Raw genomic sequence first — 10648 nt, forward strand, 5'->3', positions numbered from 1 at the left:
GACCTATTAATATTAAATTCTAAATATACCTATTCGGATTAAATCTATTTATAATGATGTTATTAATAGAAAGGCTATTTTTATGTATATATTAATAGATATATATATATAGATTAATATAAATAGAAATGTGCGCAACAGCGCCATCTATTCCCCCAGTGGCCATAGGTGGTATAGAAATGCCGCATAAAGGATACTACTGATGTACAAGCTCGCAGCGTGGCACAAAGTGACGTGCTGTGAGCTTGTAGATCTGCTATTTTTGAGAACCATTGTTCTAAACCAATGTTACTGTGTTACTATTACTGTCGCACCATTTACAATATGTTAACATAGTTACTGTACAAGATGAATAACGTTTAACATTCCAAATTAAAACAGTGTTACATAATTAATAATAACAATAATAATAATAATAATAATAATAATAATAATCAGTGTCAGTTCTTTCTTCTTGTATTATTATTGTAAATGTTGTGTCGTCTTGTTGTCTTATGTTCCAGTGGGAGGTGAAACACCATCTGAGACAGGAAGTTTATCCCGCTGGTCACCTGACAAGAAGGTCTCTGATTGGCTGGATAAATATGCTGCGTCCTCTTCAGGATATGAGACCATGAGTGAAGTTCCTACCCAGGCAGACACTGAAGTGATGAGTGTGAGAGATGAAGATTCATTCATAGATGAAAATGTATTTTAGGCAAATATTTGCACCTTGTGTGTTAGTACAGAGGCCTAGGTTGGATTCAATACATTAACGTGTTAATAATACAACTCAAGATTTACATAATCTGAATTTGTAATGAATTCCCAAGTCATTATTCCAGTAGGACTCCTAGAATCTCCCTCGACAAGAGAAGAGAGGAGATGAAATTAGAGAAAAACACACAAAATAGAGCAAAAATAATCATATAATTGAATGATATTTCCAAAACCTAAAATACCAATTATAAAAATCACATCCAACAAACATCTCATAACATCACATTAGTGTTTAACAAAAGTAGACACCATCCGCTCCCAGCTCTCCAGCCCCTCCACATCTCCAGCTCCCCCCCCCCCCCCCCCGATTGGGATTTATCAGCCTCTCTGCTGTTTTTCCTCCATCACGCAGCAAGAAGTTGAGGACCCCTCCACCTGTGCCCTGGACCCCCTCTCCACAGCACTAATAGAACTAATCATCTGTGCCATAAGTCCCCTGAGTACCAAAGCCATAAACCTCTCACTCCAGTCTGGCCTCGTTCCCTCTGCACTGAAGTCTGCCATCATTACACCCCTGCTCAAAAAACCCACCCACCTAGTCCAGGCACATACCACATACACTGGTAATCCAGCTTGACAGCGTGTCGCGGGTTCGACTCTCGATTCCGACGACCTTTGCTGTGTGTCACCCCCCCCCCCCCCCCCATCTCTCTCCCCATTTCCTGTCAGCCTACTTTCCTATCATTAAAGGCAGGAAAAGCCAACAAAATATATCTAAAAGAAAAGAAAACACACATTAGACCCAGATAACCTTGCCAACTACAGGCCCATTTCAAACCTCCCTTTCCTCTCCAAAGTTCTGGAAGAAGTGGTGGCTGCACAACTTCAGGACCATCTTTGCATCAACAACATCGCTGAGAAGTTTCAGTCCGGTTTCCATTCAGACCATAGTACGGAAACAGCCCTCGTCAGGGTCACTAACGACCTGCTGATGGCAGCTGATGATGGCTCCCCTTCACTCCTCTTCCTGCTTGATCTGACTGCAGCATTGATTTGACACTGTTCACCATGACATCCTCCTCAACCGCCTTCGGACACAAACCAGCTGCCTGGAGGAGATAAAGGTGTTGATGAACCTCGACTTCCTTCAACTAAACGGCTCCAACACCGAAGCCATCCTAATTGGCACCCCCCACCAGATCCAATCATGCCCCATAACCAGCATCTCGTTCTCCGATTACAATCTTCCCCTCTCATCCACAGTCACCAACCTGGGTGTGAAAATGGACCCACAACTCAACCTTGAGGCACACATTATACATCTGTGTAAGACCTCCTTCTTTCACCTCAGGAACATCTCCAAACTTCTCTCCACACTCACCCTGCCAGATGCTGAGAAACTCGTACACGTCTTTGTCTCCTCCAGGCTGGATTACTGCAATGCACTACTCACCGCAAGAGCCTACAGAGGCTCCAGTACATTCAAAACAGTTATAGGATCCTGATGAGTGCAAAAATATGACCATTTTACACCCATCCTCCGTTCACTTCACTGGCTCCTCATCTCCTTCAGGACTGATCTCAAAGAACTCCTCGCCCTAAAACCCGCCACTCGAAGCCTCCGCTCTTCCAACACCAACCTTCTCCTTGTCCCCAACACCAAGCTCCGCACCATGGGCGACCGGGCCTTCTGCTATACAGCCCCATGCAGGGACGTGCAGAAGGATTTGGAGAGGCAGGGGCTGGAATTTCCAAAGGGCACTTTTTGGATTTTGTTTCACGGACATTTACCATACTTTTAGGCCCAAAAACCCGAAAAGGTATCACTGCGGGCTTAATGGACTCAAAGTCACGCACCCAACAAACTTTGAACTGAGCAGATTGGACATTCCGTTCCAGAGATAATGGCCAAAACATCTTGAAAACGGCCACTTTCGCCGATTTTCGATCGCCGATTTTTGGCCATTGTCGCCCGTTTTTCTTTAATAACACGGGCAAGGAAGGTCGGACGGAGACAAACTAGATACCTGAGAAAAGTTCACTTTGAGCTGCATCCAACACATCCACTGGCATTTCCGTCGGCCTTACCGTTAGGCCACTAGGGGCAGTTGAATATTTCTTATTTTATTTTTTTCTCCAGTCTGGAGAGGGCACTTTTTTTAGCGACGGGTAAAAGGGCAGGGGCTCAAGCCCCCTTTCATGTCTATGTGTGCACGTGCATGGCCCCATGTCTGTGGAATTCCCTCGCCGAACACCTGAGAGCACCACAGTCCACTAATGCTTTTAAAAATTGACTAAAAAAGTACCTTTTTAACAAAGGGTTTTCTTAATTTTTTTATTGGGCCTTTTTAGTTTTTTTTGTCTTTGCCCTGATTTTACCTAGTTTTAATTTGACCCTTTAGTTTAGCCTAGCTGGGTCCCTTGTTTGGTTGCCTATGCAGTTTTTATGCCATGCTTTTAAACCCTGAGCACTCTGAGATTTGCAAGAATTGCTTTATAAATAAAATGCATTGTTGTTGTTATTACTAATAATTAATTAATAAAAAATAAGGTATGTAAAGTGAAAATAAGTCTCAGGGTTAGGTTATTTTTTTCTTTCTTAAGAACAATCTCGGTTCAATGTTTTTTCGTGAAATTTCTCCCTCATAAATCATTTTCAGAACACTGATTTATGTTATGTTTATTCATGTTATTTGTTGGTCATGGTCAAAGACCAATCACATATCTGTCCTTGGATAATGGACATCTTAAATTAGTTACTAAAAGTGATTTGCCAGAAATCAATAATCGGTAGAATATGTGTACTTGGATCATAGTCACTTAAAAGATCCTGTTACATTCAGAATGTTAATTTCTTAGACTGCATGAATCCTGCTGAAAGTTGTCTTATGATTTCTCATCATCATTTTTAGGATTCATCTAAAAACAGCTCATCAGAGGAAGAAGAGGAGGATGAAGATTCTGGTGAGAGACATGGATCATATTCATCTTTTACACTGTAAACCTCCAAGCTGCCTCTAATCTACAACTCACCAATATCGTGTAAATATGTGAAACTATCATTTCTTTGTCTCTCCAGATCAGAGATACTTCAGATCATGCTGTGAAAAATGCCAACATGTCCAGCAGGTCAGTTTGCTCCAGACCAGACAGCAAGCTCATTGTCGTGCACACGCATGACATGTAACATGTGTCGCCGGACGGAGGGAATACGCTATAATGTGCGGTGCTTAAATCGTTACTGTTTCTTCTGCCTGTTACTTTCTGCAATGGGGGGGATTAGTGGAATACACAAAAAACACAAGACCAGAGGAGAGCCCAGCAGCCATTCACACAATTATTCTGCCTACACATATACGTCATGTCCTAGTATGAGCGAATAGGGGAAGGGGATCAACGTCACGTGATTCCCTTGTTTGACCCGGCAAAAACTTGCATGTGTCTCAAAGAATATGATTATTGGCAGAATCACGGAAAGTCTAGAATATTTGGCGGTCCTGTTTACATTTTTCACAAGATCGATGGTTGTTGCAATTACCTGCACTACAATACATCACCATATTATGTTGCTGATAAATATGTTTCTTATTACCCTGTATTATTACTGTATTCAAGAGAGCGGACAAGGTTACAGTAGCAGATGATTTCTAAGCTAAGAGCTCTCTGACGAGCCACATAATGGAATTGGGTTTTAAACAGGACCCATATCAGATTGGTAACCAATAGTAACATAAACAAATGACATAATGGGTTAGACACAGATGAGCTTCCGGGCGAATGTGGAATCCTTCCATTGGTTGAGAGATATGACACGTCGTCTTAAGCGGTGGCCATCTTTGCTTCGTTTTCTTGGCAACCAAGTTTCTTTAGACTTAATCAACTCCAAGTTTGAGGTTAACCTGTATGTTATCAAAACAATTTCTTCTAACTAACAATATTATTGCATTCCATGAGTCGAATTGCAACAACAAGGTTACAGACAGAAGGAAATCTGTCTCCATAATTTAGCTAATGATGATCGGCTTGGCGCATTTTGGTGACCCCGTGGCACTTGGTGCCCTATGCACAGTGCATGCTGTTCGTGTGCCTAGCGGCGGTAGCTACTGGCAGACACTCTTCTTCATATACTATGTAGCCACCGGCTTCGAGTGCTATCAATGCATTGAATGGGGAAATAGGCGAGTTTATTAGACCTTTGAATGGGCGAAGTAGGCGACCTACTACCTACCCGCGATTTATCAGACCATTCATTCAGGAGCTACTGACCTACTTGGAGGCGGAGCAGTCCCCACAACAATATTTACGATTCTGTGCCTATCGGTACATAACTCGAACGGCGCTGAGTAGGCACAGGCGAACGTCACACAGTTCAGGACGGCAACTCGGTTGCCTTAGCTCCCTCTGTGGTCCTTCACGGGGTGACAGTTCGCCTGTGACTGCGCGCCTCCGTCATGGTCCGAAACCAAAAGCGAAACCTAAACTGAACTATTAAGTCATGTCCGTTGGTAGGTCAGTATGTCTTGATAACACCCAATGAATGGTCTGATAAATCGCGGGTAGGTAAGTAGGTCGCCTATTTCCCCATTCAATGCATTGATAGCATTCGAATCAGGTGATCTAGCCAGTGGTTGTTGGTGATCCTTAATGTCTCCTGTGTGTGTTTGCTTGGTAGAGCTACGGAGATGAGATGATCAGTCCTGAGAAACTCTCCAGAGGACGCTTGCAGTGAGTCTGGACATCACTTTGACATCATCTGCTTATCTGGTTTCATTATATTCCTTTTTACTGTAAGACTTACTACTGTAAGACTTTGATTTTAGCTTGTGCGTGCGTGCGTGCGTGCGTGCGTGCGTGCGTGTGTGTGTGTGTGTGTGTTCATGCATTATTTAGGGCTCAGTTGGAAGGACAGGGGAGGACATATGAGTGTGAGTTAACAGGCTTGATATTTGAGGCATCGGAGCAAGTTCTGGTGAGTTATTCCATCCTGTCTTGGTCCAAGTTCAACAAATTTGTCCAGAACCCCTGGACGATTGCTGGTCCCATGTTCAACGTACAGACAGTCACCAAGGATGCATCTGCCCTCAAGTCCATCCAGTTCCCCCACTCCCTGTGCCTGGCTGGTGAGAAGATATGCTGCCTCTGACATATTTATTATTGATTGTACAACTACACATCTTCCATAATTTTACAATATGTCCAAATAACAGTATTCTACAGTGATATTTCTGTTACACTATAGTCTTTCTTCAGCCCTTTTTGGCTTCCATGCATTTTGTCTTGTTGTCTCTATAAAACTGTCCCTCCATCCTTCCTCCTCATTATCTTCACCTGCAGGCCAGGAAAAAGAGAAGGTATTTGCTGTCCTACATGTCACTGGCAAGGATCCCGTCATTGAGAGAGTCCAGTACTCTGGTAGTCATCTAAAGTGGTCAGTGTCCTCCCTGTGTCCTGTGGGTCCCGTCGTCCAGAACACACAGCAGAGTAAACACCACGGAGCAGTCCTGATCTACGAGGATCTATGGAGTATCGACACTCACACTTTCCGCATCTACCTCTCCAGCTGCAACTCATCATATATTAAAGTGAGAAAACCACCAAGATAGAGAGAAACATTGTTGTATAATCATGATCATGTAAAACATTATCACAATATGTTTTAACTTTTCAAATCATACTTTGCAAGTATCATAGATTGCAAAGGAGCTCACCGAAAAGTGGAAAGAGGACACTGTATATGTATAATGCATATCACCCTAAGATCTACCTGTAAACAATAACACACTGTTTACTCCCTATAGTTAGTTAGACTGTCTCCACACAGAGTCAGTCTAACTTTGTTTTTGACTCATCAGATATGATTCCTTTTTGCTAGCAATCTGTCTTGTTGACATAACTACAGGCATATTAGGATAAATTTGCGCTACTGTAAAGACAAAACGGAAATGGAGAGGAGGCTCCACATCCGGTTTATATTCTAATCATGATCAGAGCTTCCGAGTCCCAGACTGTATGCCCGGAAACATTTGAAAATTGTGGGAGGCAACAGTCTGGTAACGCGAGACTAACTGATTATTGACTAATCGAATCACATCAGATCAGTGTGTTCTTATTTTGACTAAAACTTTAACTTTAACTTATTAATATTGACAAACTGTCACTATAACTTGTTTGTTTTTGTTTCTATCGTTCCCTACTCCCCTGCCTCTTCCCTTCCCTCCTTCTCTCGTGTTGTTCATCACCTTGTCCACCTGTTGTGTGTGGCAGGACATCAAGAAGAAGTTGAAGAAGGGACGTTTCAGTACGGTTGAGAAGAACACCTTCTGTCTATTGGGAGATGAGAACTACCATCTGATGAGTGAGCCAAGTGGAGAAATTGATCCTGAGGTGTGTCTGTGTGTAGATAGGTGTAGCTATGAACATGTTGTATGTATTTATGATGAAGTTAATTATTAATGTTATGTGTCTGTGCAGGACTTGCCATTCATCTTGGCACCACCTGAGTTCAGAGGTTTCTTTGAAGCATACTATGAGCAGCCACCTCCATTCAAATGTAGTCTTAAAGTGAGTGGTTCTGATGTTCCTGCATGGACTGCAACCATTCGACAAGGTACCTACCATATGTACACAGTCAACTGTCTACTCGTATGTATGCACATGCACACGCACACGCACGCGCACGCGCACGCACACGCGCACGCGCACACGCACACGCACACGCACACACACACACACACACAGTCACCTGTTTACTTGAATGTGTGTATGTATGTATGCACACGCACACACACGCACACACACACATGCACGCGCACACGTACACACACACACACACACACACACACACACACACACACACACACACACACACACACACACACACACACACAGTCACCTGTCTACTTGAATGTGTGTGTTTATTTGTGCTTGATCATAATGTTGCTTTGCTAACTTTGCAATGTATTTCTGAATAATGAGGCCTATCTGTTGTTCTTGTGTCAGATGACTTGAAAACGCCCAGCATACTACAACGACTACGTGGTCAGTATCAGCGGGGCTCGAGCAGAAGTAAAAAGAGTAAGTGTGATTCAATTGGATTTTCAATGTAATACTATCATTGTTTCGTTCAATTTGTGTGATATCAGGCTTCTCAGCATTGTAGAACCAGACAGTATGATTTCCATCTCTCTCACAGTCAGAAAACAGAAAACTGATGCATCAGATGAAGGAATCACCAGTAAGAGACATTCTCTCCTACATCAGCCAGGTGAGTTTCCTTACTCGTTAGATTAATTAATTCATGTTTAAAAAAAGAACAATCCTCCAGTCATCATCGGCTTGGCAGCTCATTTATGAACATAGTTCCTCCTCACATACAGTACATAGTAAGTTCAAGGTGTTTATTGTCACATAACAATAACTGATAGCAGAATTATAGGCAGTGAAATCCTTGTACAGTACTTCAACCTTCCTCAACAATGTAGATAACTATGAAATAGAATAAAATGAAATAGAAAGGTAAAGAAAGAAGGGGAGAGCCTGGCGAGTTGGGGCAAACGCTCTCGCCACAACATGATTTACCATTCTGTGCCTATCGGTACATAACTCGGACGGGGCTGAGTAGGCTCAAGCGAACTTTGCAACGTTCAGCACGGCAACTTACGCGCTCGGTGGTGCTTCTCGTGGCTCAAGCTCGCTTGAGACTGCGCCCCTCCGTCGCGGTCCAAAACTATGCTTCATCCGCGGTTATTGGAAAAAGTAGTGTCGATAGTAGGAATCAATCCCAGGAGGTGTGGATTGGGAGTCCAGTGATTAGCGAGGCGAGCCACTGAGGCTGGTGCTGAGCCTGTGTATTCGGGCTGTATTAGAATGTGACAACGTCCACCGTTCCCAACTCTTGTTGTCTTGATGTAGAGCGAAAGAAGCCCCGCCCAGTAGGGCCCCTGGGCTACTCGACTGGGGTAGAAAGGCTGCACGGCAGTGCACGCACTTCCCAGGATCCAGCTACATGGGAGGTGTTGTTGAGTCCTTGGTCTCTGTCCCTTGTCCCTTGTGTCCAACACTGACAAACCTACTGGTACGCCCACTGCAGTGGAAACAATCCTATTACCTCCCCAATCCGAAGGATCGCCTTAAAGTATTTCTATTGTTTCCGTGATGCCCTTATTTTTTTACATTTCAGAATTGTCTCCACTCAGTTGTAGTTCTTACATTGAATTTAGACGACACCACGCGTATGAGTAAGCAGAGATCTCTGATCGTCTGGCTACGCTAGACGAGTGACAATGAGGTGTTTGTCCCGCCCCCCTCCTCCACTGTGATTGGATGGCTGGGTAAAAAGTGACAGATGAGTGCAGCTTTTCTACCTAAAGTTGAACATTATTCAACTCCGGGGCCAGAAAAAAAAAACACCAGACATGCAGGACTCAACACAGTGCAGAAGCTCAGTGCATCATCACACTGCTGGCATACAGTAGCATGATGTAAATATGCTGTATTCCCTGGGAAAACACTGGTGGACACAACCCCTTATATGTGAACATACTGTACTAGTCTACAGTTTAAATCACTAACCCATACACTGGTGGACACAGCCCCTTATATGAGAACATACTAGCCTACAGTTTAAATCACTAACCCCAGTGACTCAAGATTGCATTGTAAAGTATTGAGTCATTGACCAACTCTAGTCCACAGTAAGCTAAGTAAGGTGTGTTCTACCGTGTCCCGCTGTATACGCCGTATACAGTGTAGATTTTTTGGGGAAAAAGCGTATACAGTCTACTAACCATTTCATCCATTGAAAACGCGCTAGCGTATACCCACGACCATGCGCATCTCGTGCAGGGAATGATTATCGTATACCTCCGAAAAAAAACCTAGACCACACCACTGAGTAAGTAACATAATGCAAATCCATATGGTCACTAGGAATAGATCCTTCCCTCTCCCTAGATTGAAGGAAAAGGATATCTGCATACAGGAGTATATCTACCAATAGTTTATTGACTATAGCAGTGTTTCAACAGGGTCTTCATCAGGCAAGTTGGGTTGAAATGTTGCAGAGTTATCAAATAAAACAAATGTATTGAATTGATCAGATTTTCAGACTCTTCCCATATGAAGTGATTTACTGAATCAGTTCATTGAATATTGTGTCTGGTGTTTGATGCATAGTGTGGGTTTAGAAGCTGCTTGTTTTATTCACATCAAGAACATGAAAGTCATTTCTGTTACAATATCAACTGATTGTTGTTTTCTCTCAGGTGCATCAGCTGTGAAAGAACCTCAGATTAGCCAGACAACAGGTAAGATCTTTACTCTCCGACCTTTATGTTTGACCCTCAGTCATCAATGTCATTCATCTTTAACAAGTTCATTAAACCTCTACTTTTCTGAGGGCAGAAGTCAAATACCATTTGTGTCTATGTTTTTCTTTTTTCATTAAAGATAACTTTGTGAAGAAGAACTGGGGAGACCTAATTGAGCGCGTCACAGCGGTTATGGGCATAGCGGACGAGCTCTTTCAAAAAGAAATTCTCACAGATGAGACCTATCATGAAATCTGGAACGCCAGGCCCAGGCAAGCTCAAATGAGAATACTGCTTTTCACTGTGCAACGTAAAGGAACAGCAGCTAAATCAGCATTCTACGAGGCTCTGCAGAAGCACGAGTCGAGTCTTTTGAACGATCTGGGTAAGAGCTAAACACTACAAATCCACCCGATTCGGATGCTATCAATGCATTGAATGGGACATTATCACCTCTTATTAGACCTTTGAATGGGCGAAATAGGCGACCTACGCGATTTATCAGACCATTCATTGGGTGTTATCAAGACATACTGACCTACCAACGGAGATGACTTAAATAGTTCAGTTTCGGTTTTGGTTTCGGACCATGACGGAGGCGCGCAGTCACAGGCGAACTGTCACCCCGTGAAGGACCACCG

The 10648-nt window shown here is 43.2% G+C and overlaps 2 protein-coding genes across 2 annotated transcripts in view; both read left to right on the plus strand.

Annotated features, from left to right (window-relative positions):
• LOC308105203 (uncharacterized protein) overlaps positions 1-10403 on the plus strand; it is a gene marked incomplete at its 3' end in the record, with an annotated part of 438556 nt that extends 428153 nt beyond the window's left edge. The window contains exons 34-35 of the mRNA XM_080455838.1: positions 9963-10004; positions 10147-10403. Coding sequence (XP_080311964.1) covers positions 9963-10004; positions 10147-10403 — 299 coding nt within the window. The remainder of the gene's footprint in view (positions 1-9962; positions 10005-10146) is intronic.
• LOC308104381 (uncharacterized protein) lies at positions 1830-8136 on the plus strand (the record flags this gene model as incomplete). Its single annotated transcript, XM_080454792.1, has 10 exons — positions 1830-2153; positions 3612-3663; positions 3779-3828; positions 5372-5424; positions 5590-5819; positions 6034-6281; positions 6964-7083; positions 7171-7306; positions 7699-7773; positions 7892-8136. The coding sequence occupies 10 exons, from the start codon at positions 1830-1832 to the stop codon at positions 7987-7989; spliced, it is 1386 nt and encodes a 461-aa protein (XP_080310918.1). The 3' UTR covers positions 7990-8136.
• Positions 10404-10648: the final 245 nt, after the last annotated feature.

Source organism: Gymnoscopelus braueri (assembly GCF_963280865.1).
Source record: "Gymnoscopelus braueri genome assembly, chromosome: 17".
Lineage (NCBI taxonomy): Eukaryota > Metazoa > Chordata > Actinopteri > Myctophiformes > Myctophidae > Gymnoscopelus > Gymnoscopelus braueri.